The sequence below is a fragment of the Equus przewalskii genome, chromosome 7 (assembly GCF_037783145.1).
Source record: "Equus przewalskii isolate Varuska chromosome 7, EquPr2, whole genome shotgun sequence".
NCBI classification, from domain to species: Eukaryota; Metazoa; Chordata; class Mammalia; order Perissodactyla; family Equidae; genus Equus; species Equus przewalskii.
The window spans coordinates 30,784,999-30,802,409 of record NC_091837.1 but is presented as its reverse complement, the minus strand read 5'-3'; the positions used below and the strand labels follow the sequence as shown (position 1 = coordinate 30,802,409).

Here is a 17,411-nt window from a genome sequence, read left to right as displayed (position 1 = left end):
GGCATCGGCGACCAGCTCAGGAGGGACCCAGCCTGCCAGGCTAGTTGCTGTGACACCCAAACAGACAGGAGGGTAACACAAGCAGGGAAGGCAAAGGAAGGGGCCCCTTCAGAGCTGCTTGGGGAAGACCCTTGGTCAGGGCTGGGGAGCCTCCCACGGGGAGCAGGGCATGCGAAGGCCTGAGGCGGCGAGGAGCTCCCTGCTCCCTCTCTGATGCCACCTCCCGGGGACTTGGATGCTGGGCAGGAGGCTCTACTGGTCAGCACCCGGCCCTGCATACGGCCACAGGCTTCCCCTGGAGAGAACCGAGGCTGTCTCTGCAGTGACAAGAAAGTCTTGGTGAAGACAACAGCTTGCTTTCCACACGTGGGTACTTAACACTAGCTGACCCCTGGTGCCCCACGACAAGTGAGTGCCGGCAGACAGAGTCTAGGGCCCAAGAGGTCCAGCAACACTGCTGGTCACCTATCCCACGAGGGTGGGCTCCATCACTCTAACTCACTGCTGTTTTGGGCCTCCTGCCCCAGGCAGGTCTCATTGCTAAGAGGCTGTTCCCACACAGGCCCTGGAGAGCAGTGAAGTCCCAGTCTGTACCTGTCCACTCTGGATGCCGCCACCCGACCCAGGGCACCAGGCTGCACTTCTGTTAGCTCAGAACCTCACTGCCTACCCTGAGGGTCCCCGCCTGGACCCAGCCCCCCATCATGGCACAGAGGGAGGGCCCAGCAGATTGCAGTCAGAGGGCTGGAGAGAACCAGAGAAAGACCTCAGCAACATGCTCTAAGGGTATACTGGTCAGGGTTCTCCAGAGAAACAGAGCAACAGGATGCGTGTACAGGAAAGAGCTTTATTATGAGGAGCTGGATTCACGATTGTGGCTCTGCCGTGGGCAACCTGGAGACCCAGGGGGACCGATGGTGTAGTCCAAAAGCTGGAAAAACCCATGTCCCAGTTCAAGGCCTTCAGGCAGGAGGAGCTCCCTCTTTTTTTGTTTGTTTGTTTTTGTTTGAGGAAGATTAGCCCTGAGCTAACATCTGCCGCCAATCTTCCTCTTTTTGCTGAGGAAGACTGGCCCTGAGCTAACGTCCGTGCCCATCTTCCTCTACTTTATATGTGGGACGCCTGCCACAGCATGGCTTGACAATCAGTGTGTAGGTCCACACCCGGGATCCAAACTGGCGAACCCTGGGCCACTGAAGTGGAATGTGTCAACTTAACCGCTGTGCCACCAGGCCGGTCCCAAGAGCTCCCTCTTACCTGGGGGAAGGTGGGCATTTTTGTTCTGGTCAGGCCTTCAGCAGACTGGGTGAGGCCCTCCCACAATGGGGAGGGCCAGCTGCTTTACTCAGTCTACAGATTTAAATGCTAACCTCACTTAGAAACACTCTTGCAGACACCGACAACAATGGCTGACCAAACGTGTGGCCCCGTGACTCAACCAGGTCGACACACAGCATTTACCATGCCAAGGGCAGTGCAGACACCACCTGAGGTGGATGCGAGCCCGGTGAGGGGGCGGGGGTTTCAAGGCACCCCACCATGCACGTGTCCATGCACATGCACACTCACACACACAAGCACATGTTGACATGTGCACTCACACACCGCTCCCTCTCCCCCGCGCCCCCCAGCCTCCACAGCCTGGGCAGTGGGCTGGGGCAGAGTCCCTGAGCAGGACGTGTATCTCTGCCAGACCCTTCTCTGTACTGTCGCTGCACTGGACAGGCCCCTGGGCCCCATGGTGCCCTGGCCCTGACACTCAGCCTGTTGACTCCCACATGCACACAGCATGCACCCCCACACCTCGGAGCACCTCACAGGCCACCTAGACCTTCTTATTGCCACAGAAAGCAGCAAGTTCTCTCCCCCCAGCTTCCCATAGGCCACCTCCCTCCAGAACGAATATCCTGCCCCCGTGTGGCCCGACCCTGCGGCATGCGCTTCTCAAGTCACTGTGGGGTTAGCCCCACTTTTACAGGGGAGCCACTGGTTCTGAGAGTAGGAGCAGGAGCTGCTTCCAGGGCCATCTGGGGCCACTTCTGACCCAATCAGGTAAAATCACAGAGACTGCCTGGGGGATGAGCTCTGAGCTCTGGTGTCTGGGCCCTGGAATGAGAATGGGGCTGTCGGGGTGTGTGAGTGCACGTGCTGAGAAGGATGCGCAAACACAGAATGTGTTACCGTTTCATTACTAACCATAAAACTTGCGGAAGAGTCTGCCCCATGGGGACACCCAGCTGGGCTGGGACCTGTCTTCTAACTAGCATTTGTGAAGAAAAAAGACAAATGGGGTAGACAGATGGAAGGGCAGATGCAGCAGGGCAAACGCACATCCAGGTGCCAGGCACTGCAAACAGACTCTCCCTCCAGGTCCTGCCTGGGCCCCTCTAGAGTTCTGGAAGAGCCTCAGGGCAACTGCAGGCCATCTCTCTAGACACATCCAGTCATTGCATCACTTGTGTGGTGAAAAGCACACATTCGTCAACTACAAGTCCTTAAAATTTATCACATTTTTTGTAAACCTGTTTTAGCATTTGTTTTTAAAAACAAAAAAAAACACGAAAATCAAAAACCAACTAGATTGTCAGAACCCTTGAAACATCAGTGTCTGGGTCTCTTCCCTGGCCTGGACTCGGTCTAGCTCCATCCTGGCCACAGCCAGATGCCCCTGCTTTCCTGGGCCAGAGGCTGGCAGGCCACAGGGGGTGGGGGAGCGTGAGTGAGCCCCCAGGGCAGAAGCTGCTGCATCTGGAGGCAGCGGGGTAGCAGGGAGGCCACTCACCCCCAGCCCAGCCGAGGGTGAGCCTGTAGGCAGCAGGCGTGGGCTTGTGCAGATGGAGGGGATGGCGAGACCACAGGCTCTCTCCTCTTGGCTTATGCAGGCAGGAGGCCATGTGCGCACACATCCTGGCTCCAGGAGAGGCTGATGGTGTTTCCCATCTGAAGTTTCAAGAGGATAAACTCTGAGCCGCCAGCCCTGCCAGTTCCCTCTCCTGGAAGGAAAATCACTGTCTCAGCAGGATTCTGCAGGAGAAGGTCTCACCGGGGTCCAGAAGTGGCTACTCTCACTCTGAGCCAATGCCCTGCCCCAGATGCCCCTGGGCTTCATGGAGTAGACCCTGTGGTGAGCAACCCAGGGGCCCTCGGTCACCACGGGACCCAATTGTTCCTGGTGTGGGGTGTCGGTGGGACTCATCTGTACTGAACTGCACAGCTGGTGAGCACGAACTGACCCCTCACCTGGCACCCATGGCTGGGGCTGGCCTTTGCCTGTGATGCTGACCCTGTGGGAGCCTGGGCTGGTTTTGGAGTTTCACGCACACATGGGCACACGCAGTGCCACAGTTCTGTCCCTGGGTCCCAATCCTGGCTCTGCCTGGACAGCAAGAGCTCCAGGGGCCCTGAGTTTCCTCATCTGTAGACTGGGGCAGCAGCTGTGTCCAGGCCATGGTGAGGGCTGAGATGGAGCCCCAACAACGACAACTGCCACAATGAGGGCCCGGGGAGGTCTGTGCCCAGAGAGCGAAATCAGAGCTACAGGTTCGGGTGAGCCTCTGCAGACCTGCAGGGAGGAATGAGGCTGAGGTGTATGGTGGGCCCATGTCTTACACCCAGGGCGCTCAGCTGGCCAAGCATGTCACCAGCTGCTGCTCGTGGATCCACACTGCGACCCCACAGAAATAGGTGCTAGGAGCACCCCAGTGAGCAAATGGGGAAACTGAGACATTGCAAAGGCTGCAACAACGATTCGGGGTGAGCCAGGATGAACTCTGGTAGTCCAGAATCTGGGGTCATGTCCTCAGGTACTCTGTCCACTGGGGCCCCAGGACACCCCAGCCAGCCCTGGGGGGCCAGCAGCTCCCACCATTGCTAAAGAAGACAGAGGCTGCAAGCAAGGAGATCCTGAGGGGGTGTCCAGGCGGGGCCTTGGGCCGCTGTCTACCTACAGATCTACCTGTACAGCCACCTGGGGTCAGCGTACACCTGTGAGTGCACAGTGGCAAACAGACAGACATGGCCCCGCAGTGAAACTCCCAGCAGGAGGCCCCTCGACTCTCCCTGGACTACCCACTGACATGAAACCACTGATAGATTTTCCTGTAGCAATCTCACGTGACTATTTTTAGCTCCCTAAACATCATTACTATGCAGCACCAATAAACCCTCCAACTGCACTTCAGTAAACCAGCTGTGGAGGAGAAAAGGAACTAGAACTGGCAAACAGATTCTGACTCCCCTCACCGGATGCCGAGCCCTTCCAGGCCCCAGACCCTGCAGGGCAAAGGTGTGGCCACTCCCTCCAGCCAGGTGAGCGCCCCCTTCACTCCTGGAACTGCACTGGAGCCTCACCCCCAGCACTGGGCCTGAGCCCACCCCTTGTCATCAAGCACAGGCACTTAAGGCTGGCCATCTTGGTGGGGCGGACAGCCCATCTGAGACCTCACTCCCCGCCCGCCCCTCCACTTGCCACCTTGCGTGGGAGGGAGGCCCTGCGGGATGACCACGTCAGCCCTGGACAGGGCCGGGCCTGGAGTCCCCTCCCCATCAGGAGCCAGGAGGCTATGGGTGGCTGAGCCCTGTCCCCCAGAACCTCCTGGATTTGAGGCCCTCAGTAGCCCTCGGCTGCTCATGGTTCAGTCCACAGATCTGTCGTCCAGGACCCAGGCCAAATCCCACCCGCTGCCGACCTGGCAGGCTGCCCTCACCCTCCCATCCACTCGACTGGGGGTTTTGTTCATGGCCGCTGCCCTGACAATCAGATTTTGAGGTCAGGCTCTGCCCAGACCCCTCCCAGCCTCTCGGCCCATGATGCCCGAGGGAGAGATCAGAGCACCAACCCCTGCAGCTTAGCCCAGTCCAGCAGCCCTCACGACTGCCAGAGCTGGCCTCAGGCCTACCGCCCTGAGAGATCCCCCTCTGTCCCTGGCACCTGTGCAGCTGCTGCTCAGCTGTCACATGTGGTGAGGCCACCAGGCCAACCGGTCTGCCCAGCCCCCCAGGGGGAGCCGCCCAGGAAGGCCAGGAGCCACAGCCGCTGTTGCTGAAGCATCTCCTGCCTGCTCCTGTCCAGGCCGGGGGGACAAAGAGAAACAAGCCATAGGATCGACTGAGAGAAGGGCTTCAAAGAGGAGACAGGGAGGGGCACAGGGCCATGAGGCAGGCACTTTCACCTCATCAGTCCATCCCCAGATGAGGAAACTGATGCCCAGAGCAGGCAGGGCTGCCTGGGGCCATGTGGTGAGGAAGAAGAGAAGCTGACTTGAACTAGGTGTCCAGCCAGGGCTCCCTTGCTTCACTGGCCTCAGCTGGCCAGAAGGGCCTCAGAGGAAGCATGCTGACTTTGCTCCTGGGAGATGGAAAGAGTGCTGGGAAGGGACACAGCAGGTGCAAAGGCCCTGAGGCAGGTGTGCCTGGGACACGGGGATGAGGTGAGGGGATGGTCAGGGCCAGGCCTCACTGGGAACAAAGGTTACTACGTGGATGACAGACAGGGGGCTCCTGGGGGATCTGGGCCAGGCAGAGATGTGATCTCAGGAGCCAGGAGCCCCTGGCTTTATCCAAGAAATGGGTCTACATGCATTCCTGTCTGACAAATCCCTGCTGGGGCTACAGGGACAGCTAAGCACTGAGCACAGGCCACACAGTGTGTGGGAAGAGCATTAGCCAAGGGTCAGCCAGAGACCTGCTGGAGTCAGGACCAGCACATGGGGTTGGGGCCAGGGATCAGAGAGGACAGCTCCAGCAGATAAGGTCAGAGAGGTGATGGGGGTCATGGCAGACCCAAGAGTCCCTAAAGGGACTCTGGCTCTTATTGAGAGCAGAACCCTGAGCCTGCATGAGCATTAACAGCTCCCCAGAGGTTGGAGGGTGTCTGCAGGGAGGGCAGCAGCTGCTAGGTACTCGAGGTGGTATGACACGTCGGATCCAGGGTGACCAGTGGGATGGGGACCAGGGAGAGGAGACAGGATGAGGCTGACAGCCATACAGGGCTGGGGCTCCCATGGAGGCTGGTCTGGATGCCCCACCAGGGATCCACCAGCCCAGTGGGGTAACAGGGCCCATGGGACCAACTCGACTCAGAGTGAAACTATGAGGTCACTTCAAAGGACAGGAATGTCAGGGAGGCCAGACATGTGGACCCAGGCCAGAGAGTTGAAGCCCAGGCCAGAGAGGTGGGGCCAGGCCAGACAAGTGGAACCCAGGCTGGATTGGTGGGGCCAGGCTGGACAGGTGGGGCCAGGCCTGATGGGTGGGAACCCCGCCACTCTCTCCCCATGGCTTCCAACCCCAGTCCCCCTGAGGTACAGCAGAGACTCACGCCCTATGCCTGGTTCCAATCCTTTGCTATGTCTCTTCCAGTCGTGTAGACTCAAGAAGTGACTGAACCCCTGTGCCTCAGTTTCCTTGTCTATACGATGGGAACAGCATAGCACCTGCTGCAGTGGCTGCTGGGAGAATGAAGCGAGCTGATGCCTTGCCTCGCATGGAGGAGACATCAATTTGCCCTGACCTTGACCCCGTCTGCCACCATTCCTATTTCTGTGACTTTTGGCATCACTGTAGATCAGGTCGGGCTCTGGCCTTCCACTCCCCCCTGGTAATGGGGTGTGAGTGGTGGTGGCCCAAAAGGGCCACATGTGTGCTTCACACAGATAGCTGCTCTACTCCCCACAACCGTCCACTGACACCAAGCTCACCAGAGAACCCTCCCTTGTCTGGGGCCCAGAGGTGCCAGCAGCCAGGTGAGTGTGCACAGCTCTGTGCCTGCTGCCTGCAGAGTCCAGCGGGAAGCATTGGCCTCAAAATGGTGCTCCAAGGCAGAAGCAGAGCCAGGGCCACTGAGATTCTGCCAGGTGGGTCTGAGCAGAGCAGCCTGTGGGGCAAGGATGCACCCCCTGGACAGGACAGCCTGGGCTTTCTGCCACGGTGTCTCTCCCCACATACACACATGTACCCCCCCATACCTCCACACCCCCCCCCACGCACGTATACCCCACAGGTGCACCCCCCACATGCATACACACCCACACCCATGCACCCCCCACATACACACATACCCATATATGTATATGACCCCCACACATGTGCATACCTCCACGCACATACAGACACCCACTCACATGCGTACACACGCACACTGACCACGACTAGAACGTGGGTCAGGAGTGGTTTGCACCTGCTGGGCTGGGCACCAGGGTTACAAGCCAGCTCTCCCCCACGTGCAGCTTCAAACAGAAGCCCAGTACAGAGTCCTGGTGAGCCGAATAAAGCTGTGAACTCTTTGGCCAGTTTTCTTTCTCGAACTACTTGGGCAAACCAGGCCACCGGAACATTCTCCACGCAGAACTGGAACCAAATATCACAATTGCCCTGAGTCCCCAAAGCAGTCGGTACCATGTGGGTTTCAGATTCTAGCTCCTAAGGGAGAAAGTGCCTCAGTGACCTCAGTGACTGCCCACCACCCCAGCCCAGCCGCCCCTCTGCTGATGACCCCATCGACCTTCTCCATGCGTCCCAACCTGAAAGCCCTACCTGGCCCCGCCATCCTCCCAGGCTGGTCCCCATTGGGCACCTCCCCAGAACCCACCTGGCCTGCAAGGCCTCCTCCCGCGCCCCTGACGCCATCACGACAGCCCGTTACCTCCTTCCAGGCACCTGCCAGTCTAGTTACCTATCTGCCTCCTCTGCCTGGAGCAAACCCCATGGCAGGCACAGGGCCAGGCACACAGCCGGTGCTAACTAAATGCTCAGTGAGTCAGGGAGGGTGGAACAAGTCAGAGCATTCCCTGCGGGCCAGTAGTCACTTCAAGAGGCTCAGTAGCCCCACATGCAAGCCTGGCCTACCCCAGGGCCACCACAGCCTGGGCCCCAACAAGCAAGAGACAACAAGAGACCATCCCGAGCAACTGCCTGGGTGAGCAGGAGCCACCAAGGGCCGCATGAGGGAGGCGGCCTGGGGATGTAACCCATAGCCTCGAAAACCTGACTGGGAGGTAGCCCAGCTGCCCGGTGGCCTCATGGAGGCTGCACCCAGAGACATGTCCTCAAGGGCCACGAGGAAGGGCAGGTACCCCGGTCCCCAAAGATGGGCAGCAAAAAGTTCTCAGCAGAGGAGCACAGGCAGTCAATCACAGCCTAGGCGGTGTGACCATGGCAGGGGGCCTCAGCCCTGACCCTGACCAGCTGTCCTTCTGCCCTGGACAAGACGCAGAGGTCCAGGGCCTTGGTTTCCTCATCTCCAGAGGACTGGTCATGGCCCCCACCTCCTGGGGCTCCATGCAGAGCCAACGAACCCAAGTCAAGGCCCCCAGTGGGCGCCTTGCCAGGTCACTGTGTGCGGTTGTTGCCACTCTGGCTGCCCTCAGCCCATGACCCCCACGCCCACAGTGGGTGTGGCTTCCAGCCTCCAGCGTCCTCCCTCCACAAGGTGACCACTGCCCACCTAAACAGAATGGGGTGGGTGTAGGGGGACAGACAGGGCCCAAGGCCTCACCACCTGCCAGCCACAGGCAGCCCCTTGGCGGCTCCCATCCCGGGCTGGCCTGCTCTGGGGGGACTGCCCTGCTGACCCTGCTTCCAGCCAGCTGGTCCTCTAGTTTCTTTATTCATTACCTGCCTCCCCAGCTGAGTGGAGCTGACTCAGTCTCTCACTGGCCACTGGCAAACGGAGCTGGAACAGCGGGGGCCTCAAGAGTTCTTTCCAAGTGGGAGAGGAGCTGACAACTCGCAGGCCGTTTTGACTGTTCCAGAGCGCAGGAAAAGTCGCAGCAGAACCAGCACACACAAGATAGCCTCAGACTAAATACTTAGGAACACAGTGCCAAAAATCTCAACTAAAATATCAGCAAAGCGACCTGAAGCCAGACTCTGCTACCACAGCCAGGCAGGCCTGGTTCCGGAACTCAGGGACATCGCAACATCACCGGGTCCAGGGAAGGAAAACAATCGTCATCACACAGGGCAAGAGTGAGGCCCACTGCCCACTTCTGACACGGGGCCAGATGCTTCCTGGGAGGGACACAGTGTCCGTGTGAAAGGACGCACATGCCAAGTGGAGGGGAAGCAGGAGAGGCCCACTAGAGGGGTGGGGCGCCCACCCAGCACTTTGGAGGTGTTGACAGACTCCACAAGAAACGAAAGGAGACGGGCAATGACAACACTGCGGTTCCAGCAGATGCCATGGTGGCCAGAGGAAAATCCTAAGGCTCTACCGGGAAGCTGTCAGAACCAACAGGAGTTCCACAAATTACCCAGGTAGAAACAAGAGGGGAGAGATGGCTTCCTTATATGCACGACAGCCACCTCTCAGCAAACGGCGACCAAGACGTAAGGCAGAAGGAGTCAGCAAAACGCGCAGACCTCAGCTGGGAACAGGCCTGGCACCACCTCTGGAAGGGTGAATGCCTTGCCACTTATCAAAACCCTACAAAAATGGCACACAGCCACACAGACACCCCAGTCTGGGTCTAGGAGTTTCCCTCTGGATACAACCATGTGCATGAGGAGGTTCTGGGTGGGGAGAGACACTGGATAGCAAACTGATACCACCTGAGTCCTCTTGGGGGAAACAAGGGACAGAGGGTCTAACCTGCCAGGGATGAGAGCCGAGAGGATAAGCCAGGAGGGGACGCCGTGGCCCAGACACAGAGGAGAGAGCAAGTCACCCAACACCTGAGGAAAGAACCTTTCAGGTGGGGGGCAGAGAAGATGGCAAGGGCTGGAAGCATGCCCACATGTGTGTCCGAGGATCCTCAGGGGGCAAGTGTGGCTGGAGCTGCAGGAGCCAAGGGCAGGGGTGGAGACAGAGGGGCCACAGAAGGGCAGGGCTACTGAACTGAAAGCTCAGAGTCAAGAAGTGACAAGCCCAAGAAGCTGGAGGGGCAGGGACAGGGGCCAGCTCAGTAAGTGGGAAGGTGGGAGTGACTATCCCTCTGCAGCAGACCCAGGACAACAGATGGAGGAAGTGAGGCCCTTCTAAGAGCTCCTGGGTGGGGCTTTGCGTGTGTGGCCGAGGGGTCAGGTCCAGGCCACGGAGTTGCTGCCCAGAAGGGGTCTGGGCAGGCTGGATGGGTCAGGGCCAGGTGTCCAGACAGGGCACATAGCAATAGGCAGAAATGGGTGGGGGTGCGGGGGTGGGGGGGTGAGACTCACATAGGCCCCAAGCACACACACACCACATATGTGCCTGGCCAGGGCCCCACCACACACATGTATTTACACACATGCACACATGCATGCACATATCTGGGACACAGACTCACCACCACACACACATGTACAGATACACAGCATACATATGCACACTCTGGACCCAAAACTCCGTCCAGAAAGTCAGAGTGGGGCCAGAAGAAAGGAGGGCTGTGGACTGCCACTGGGGAGCCCCTCATGGCCCATGCAGCCCCTCCTGGGCAAAACAGACTCATGGGAAGGTGAGGCTGCCAACCGTGGGGCATCATGATAGTCCGACTCGACTCCTGGGCACTCTACTCCCGGCACAGTGCAGCCTCCAGACACCTAGCAGACGGGTGGAAGCAGGAAGACAAAGAGAGGGCTGTGCCATCCTCACTGCCATCAGGACCACACGGCCCTCGAAGGTGCTGGAGCATAGTGTGGGCAGGAGTCCACAAGTGCTGCACAGACAACCTCTAGCCAGAGGGGTGTGGGTGGGGTGACGGAGCCTGGGAGATGGCCCCTGCCCACCCACATGGGGCTTGAGACCTTCACCTGTGCCCAGGAGTGGGCAGGGCCAATGAACTGGCCAGCAGACACATGGCCACTGTCCATCAGGACCACAGCTGCCTCCACCGCCCTGTGCCACATCATGCGAGCATTCGCCCTGAGGCCCCATCGCCCACAATGGATGTGTGGTGATGGTGGGTGATGCAGCAGACCCCTCCCAACCTGTGCACATGGCCACAGGCTCTGCAGACCCACATCAATGCCCACGGCACTCAGAGAGGGCAGCCTTTCCCAGAGGTCAGGTAGCCAACCCAGAACTGCACAGGGCACCTATTGTTGCTCCTGCAGCCCAGGAAAAGGCTATCCAAGGCTGTCCCTTCTGACGTTGTGGACCACCCTTCCCTCCACTCAAGCTCAGATTTTCCGCAAAGAGCATCTTGAAGATGCAGCCCAAGTCTGGGTAAAGATCTGCAGTGTCTGTGGACTGGCACTGCGGTGGGCAGATCCTGGACAAGGACTTCACACCCTGGCCTTAGTTTCCTCATCTAGAAAATGGGAGTGTGAGGACAGAGAGCCCTCAGGACAGTGCCCTCGGTGGCCATCGTTGTCACCACTGCTCCCAACATGCTTGTCTCCCCTACAACAGGGCACTGACTCACAAAACAGGAGATGGTGACACTGCAGGGACCCCAGCCCAGGTTCCAAACCCACAATTAGCAAAACTGCTGCTGCCCCAGAGTGGTGGACACCCACGCAGACAAGGGGGCCACATAATCGCTTTGCTTTCACCCACTGGCGGGATCCCCCTTGGAGGGAGCTGCTCCAACTCCCCAGCCCTGACAGCTGTGGGCCCTTGGGGGGATGGGGGAGCAACGCAGTGCCATCCTTGGAGGGTTCCAGGCTTGGCGCCACACTCTCATCCAAGACTGCAGGCAAAGCACTCCCCTCTCTGCGCTTCAGTTTCCCCATCTAGAGAGTAGGAGGCAGTCTGGAGGTGGTGCTCTGGCCCCAAGGCTCAGACATTCTTCAAGGTGAAGGCTTCTCCCACCACTGGCTCTCCTCATGGAGCCCAACTGACTGAGTGGTCTCAGTCCTGACTTCTTGTCAGAGGGATGGGCCAGGCACATGGCTCCCCAGATCAAAGCCCTCAAAGGAAAGACTGGCAGCATGTGCTTCTGTACACGGGGCAGGAGGGATGCATCCTAACTCCCCAAATGCACAGACCTAAGTGCCCAGAGCCAGCAGAGACTGCGTCCCCCTACCCCTGGGGGACGTCAAACACACTCCCAGAGACGCCACCAGCCCTGAGCTTCCCAGACGTGGCCCAGGGCAGGGGGAGACTTGGCACCCCTACCTCCAAAGGGACTATGTCCAGACCTGCAGCGGGCCATCGTCCATTGGGACCAAGGCCACCTCCACCAGCTGCCTTGAGGCTCACATCCTCAGCCCGAGGGTCCCACCTGCGTCTGGGAAGAACTCGGTCATTTCTAGCAGAAATGCACAGCACGCCCCTGGACAGCCCCGAAGGCTGGGGGCTGGGCGGCGCAGCCAGGCCAGGCCAGGCCAGGCCCACCCCTCCACGCACAGCCATTCACCTGCTGATGTGGTCCTGGGGAGGCAGGAGTGGGGTTTCTCAAGGACAACTCCATGTAGCAGGTTGAGTCTGGTTTTAGGTGTACATTCTGTGGATTATCAAAGTAACAGGTGCTGATCAGTGTAGAAAACAGGAGGATTAGAGAAAGGAAGCCACCTGTCCACTCAGCTAGAATTTTGGGTGTTTTCCCTTCCATCTTTACTCCCGGGTATACCCTCCCGGACACGTGTACAGATGTGGTGAGTGACCCTATCCTTCTACCAAAGAGCAAGGACACAGACCTGTGTGCACAGACCACACGCCTGTGGTTACGTTTGCACAATGAGCTCAGAAAGGCCAGGAGCGGCGAGAGTAGTGACTGGAGGAGGCTGAGGTTGGAGCTGAAACTTTTTTCAGGATATAGCTTTTCATAAAGCTTGATTTTTGAGCCAGGGGAAAGAGTTTTGCTGTTTGAAAGGCAAATTAACAAGGAATCATATGGACGCCAACCCAGATGGGTGGTTTCCGCCAGGTGCTAGCATCATACGCGTCTCCAGCACAGAGCACACAGGGGAAGGGCCGGTGCACAGAGCGCAGGCATCCCTGATGGAAAGCACTCGGAGGCACACAGTAGGTTTGCTGGGCCCGCCCTGGCTCTGCCTACAAGGTGAATCTCCCAGGAGACCCAAGGCCTGAAGGCTGCCTTTGCCATCGGGGAGGAAGGATCGGGAGGACCTGGGTAGAGAACCACAGTGCTGCCCCGCCCGTCCTCCAAAGGGCTTCCTGTCACCTCTGGTCAACACCCTAGAAGACAGAGATGTAACAGGAACCAGATGGACAGCAAGAGCCATCTGTCCAGCGGTCCCAAATCCATCTGGCTCCTGTGAGTGAGAGCAGAGGAAAGAGAGCCCCTGTCCCCACAAGACCCCTGTCCCACTGCAACCTGCTCATGCCCCTACCCTGTTAAATGGAGTATCAAAAAGTTAACAGGGGACCAGGGCTCAGGTGTGTGACCCCTGACTAGCCATGGCCTCTGTACACCCCCAACTGGGAGACCAGGTTCTGGCCATCCAACCCAGGACTCTGGTGGAGATCACTCCGTGCCGGGGCTGCGGATGTACCCTGGGCCAGGCCAGACGCGGCGGGCCGCTCCTCAGCTGACAACACCACTGCCACATTATGGAGTTCCTGCTGCGTCTGCAGCACTTAACAGAAGTGGCCTGTGATCCTCTCAGCTGCCCCAGAGGCAGGGACTTGGTCTCCCTCGGGGCAGACGGAGGTGCGGGGGGATGAAGGGGTACCTGCCTCGGGTGTGGGGGGCCTGCATCTTCAGGACAAAAGTAAGGAGGAGGACTCTCGGCACACTGACAATGTTCTCTGTGCAGGTCCCACCTCCTGCACAGGTCTACACGTGACGTTTGTTTGTTTACGCTCTGGGGATGGCAGCTCATGTCTCACATGCAAGCCAAGACAGACTCGTGAGGGCCTGGCAGAGCTGAGACCAGGCAGACTGGGGCCTTGACACTCACGGTGCTGGGCCTCAGTGTCCCCCTCTGTGTAGCGGAGACAAGCAGGCTGAGAACAGTGCCTGATAGAGTACACGTTCACTGCACGCTGTCACTATCCACATCATTCTGATTTATCCGAAATCTGGGGGAAAACCACTAAGCTTTAGCAAGAAATGAGGCCAAACAAGAGTGCTGATCTAGAAGTTATGACTTGTCCAGAAACCCTGTACTTTCCAAGGCATGCAGACCCCCACCAGCTAAGGTCAGAGAAAGGTGCATGGAGCAGCCCCAGGTGACGTGGCTGTGTGAATGCCAAGCAGAAAGTAGGCTCAGTCTCACTATGACCCGGCCAGTGCTGGTCTGAGTCTGCAGAAGCCCCCAAACCTAAGGCTGCACTTCCAGTGCCCCCGATGCAGGAGGGGTACAGCCAGAGCTACTGCAGGCAGCACGTGGACCCAACAGGCCTATTTCACCAGGGCATGCTGAGTGACCTTAGCTGCAGCCTTCCTGAACTTCGGTTTCTCCTCTCACTCATTCACTCGCTCCCAACACAAATGTGTACAGGACACTGGGACCCCACAGGGGACACACAAAATAGACATGATGCCTGCTCTCTTCCAGCTTCCAAGTTCTGGTGGGGAGAGCGCCAAAACAACAGAGACCAAGTAAATCACAAGACAGCTTCAGAGAGAGAGGTAACTGACAGGAAGGAAAGTATGTGAAATAACATGGGGGGGAGGGAGCAGCCTCAGACAGTGGCTGAGGAGGGCCGGTCTGAAGGACATTTGCACTGAGACACGAAGGCGCCAAACAAGGGCCCAGGCAGAGAGAACAGTGGGGCTCAGGCAGAGGGAACGGCAGGTACGGAGGCCCTGAGGCAGCAGAACTCAAAAGGGGCTGATATGCCAGTGCGGGAGGAAGTCGGGTGGAAGAGGCTGGCTGGCAGGGTGCAGGGCGTTGGAGGCCACAGTTCAGGTTTTGTTTTCCCCCCACCTGGCAGGGCGGTTACACATCTGGAAGGTGGGTGGTGTCACCACTCTCAGAAGGTGCAGGGCAGGACCTGGCTTGCACAAAGGCAGAAAACTTGGCCTGGGGCCACCCCTTCCCAGTACAGAGCCATGACATGTGCCACCACACCCCTCCAAAGTGTCTTAGTTGGGAACCCTTTGGCCCAGGAGCCATCTCAGGACCCCCAGGTGTGCATGACAGGAGACCCCGGGGACTGTGTGGTTAAGCACAAGCTCTAACACAGGCGTCCCACCTCCGTGCATCCACCTACCCAGAAAGAAAGTGGCAAACCTGTCCCTGAGGCTCTCCAGACCCAGAGGACCCCAGGGTAAGGGCTCACTGCAGGGACCTCAGCCTCTGAAAGTGGGGGATCCCAGGCCACTGGCCCCCAAGCCCAAGAGAAAGGGAGGGAGACTATTCACTGAGTGGTCTCTGGGACTCCAAGCCCAACAGATACTAGTTCCCCAAAAGAAGTGCTGCATGGGGCCCCTGCAGAGTGGCAGGGCTGGCTGGCTGAGGCTCGCAGGACACCAGGGCCTGGCCAGCATTTCTCTCCAGGCCAGTTGTAGGAGAAGGCGGCTCCCCACTCACCCCACTTGCCAACTCTCTGACAGTATTCATTTCCCTCCGCACTCAACTGGGTTCAGGCAAAAACGGCAGTATTTGCTCAGCAAATACTGTCCATGATAACGCAGCCAGACAAGCAATATTTTTTGCCATCCTATTAACCACGCAGCAAGTAGCGGGTCACCGAGAGGGGTCTCCCCGTCTAAACAGAAACCTCAACGGGAAGGGAGGAACAGGAAGAACTCAAAGTATCCATTTTATCACCCCTCCACCAACTCCAGCAGTGCTCATCTCCCTAGCACAGCCTGAACCGAAAAAGTGATACTTTGGCAACAGAAACACAATTGAGAAAAGCCCGATTGTGCAGCCAGACACCCCCGGCTTGGGCAGCGTCACGGAGGGATTCTTCTCCCCGGCAGCTCGGACGCGAACACCCCCTGCCCCCGCGCCGCCGGGTCGCCCGGGTCCCCCGGGAGCGGCCGGCCAGGCGCGGGCGCGCGGTCTGGCCCTCGGGGCGGCGTCTCCGGCCCGCCGCCGCCCACCTACCTCCAAGGCCTCCAGCGTGCTGAAGCTGGCGATGGCGAAGCCGTCGATGACCTCCTCCTCCTGCGAGCTGGACTCGCGGCGGCGGCGGCGCGGGGGGCGCGCGGCGGGGGCGCGGGGCGGGGGCGCGCGGGGCAGGCACGCGTTCTCCTTGCCTGGTCCGGGCTCGGGCTCGTCGCCCGACGACGCGCTCTGGTCGCGGGCGTCGCGGGCGGCCTCCCGGCGCCGGCCGCGGTCCCTCTGCGCGCGCGAGCGCCGGCTCTGGCGGACCTTGGCCTCCATGGCGCGCGGTGACCTTGCGGCCGCGCCGTCGGGCGGCCTCCGCGGCCGCTGCGCTACGCGGCGCCGCCGGGCTCGGTGCGGGCGGGGGCCCTAGGCGGCGGCGGGCGGCGGGCCGGGCCAGGCATGCCGCGGGGGCCCCTCAGCCCCGGGCCCGGCGAGGCCTGGGCGCCCCGGCGCGGGCGGCCGCGCGCATCGGCGGAGCGGCCGGAGCTCAGCGGCCCCGGGCCGCCGTCCCGGGGGCGCGCCCCATGCGCGGCGGGCGGCGGCGGCGGGCCCGGTCGCGGCGCGGCGGGCGAGGGCCGGGGCTGCGGCGCCGGGGCTGCTGAGGCGGCGACGGCGGCGGCGGCGCCCCGAGCGGATAACAACTGACGTACTTCCGCCCGGACGCCAGCTCCAGAGGAAGTGGGCGCTCGGCGGAGCCCGGCCCCGCCCCGCCCCGCCCCCAGAGGCCCCGCCCCGCGCGCCCAGCCGGGCCCCGCCCCTCCCGCCAGCCCCGCCCCTCGGAGGAGGGACCTGGGAGGCCGCGCCCCTTCCCGCCCCTTCCCGCCCCTCTGCGCGCTCCCGGGCAAGCGCCGCTCCACTAAGGAGGGGTGGGGGCCGGAGCGTCATCCTCTCTCGCGGGTGTGCGGTCGGGGCCTCTGCGCTTCCCCACCCGCAGCCTCCCTCCTGAAGCATCTTTAAACGAGAGCACGTGAGCAGAAAAGTAGGGGCCTCTCCAGCCAAACCAGACACATGAGTGCAGAGGGCAAGCTCACCGTCACTCCCGAGATGGGGCCGGGGTGGGGTGTGAAGGATGGGCGTCCTCGTCCCCACTTCTGATGAGGACCCATGGATGGGCGTCCTTGTCCGCACTCTTGATGGGGACCCATGGATGGGGTGCCCTCGCCCCCACTCCTGATACTGGGGCAGGGGGTGGGGTCTTACTGGGCTCGTTCCCCCAGACTCTAGAAGTCTTGCGCACTGTGTGTGGGAAGGGGAGGACCTCCCTGCCAGTGGAGGGGCGTTTGAAGGCCAGATGAGGATTTCTCGGTCCTCCACTGCCCCCACGCCGCAGTCCAGGCTGTCTCCACGTGTCCCCTGCCCCTCTCCCCGCCGGTCTCCCTGCGGGCTGGTCCATGGCTCCTGGTGCTCTCTGCTGCGCCTGCCCAGGCAGCCGCGGGACCTCCAGATCCAAGTGGGGAGGGGGGCTCACAGGCAGTGCATCCCCTCCTCTCTCCCCGGCAGGTTCCCAGGTTTTACAGTAAGGCAGC

At 60.1% G+C, this 17,411-nt stretch overlaps 1 protein-coding gene across 14 annotated transcripts in view; it reads right to left on the bottom strand.

Moving 5' to 3' along the window:
• FBRSL1 (fibrosin like 1) overlaps positions 1-16,534 on the bottom strand; it is an 89,761-nt gene extending 73,227 nt beyond the window's left edge. For 6 of the 14 annotated variants that reach the window (XM_070629385.1, XM_070629387.1, XM_070629389.1 and 3 more), the window contains exon 1: positions 15,883-16,526. In XM_070629385.1, the coding sequence (XP_070485486.1) occupies positions 15,883-16,161 (279 nt within the window). In that variant the 5' untranslated portion in view covers positions 16,162-16,526. Of the gene's footprint in view, positions 1-15,882 lie in introns of all 14 variants that reach the window. The other 8 variants (XM_070629393.1, XM_070629382.1, XM_070629384.1 and 5 more) reach the window with 3 other exon arrangements.
• Between the last annotated feature and the right edge of the window lie 877 nt (positions 16,535-17,411).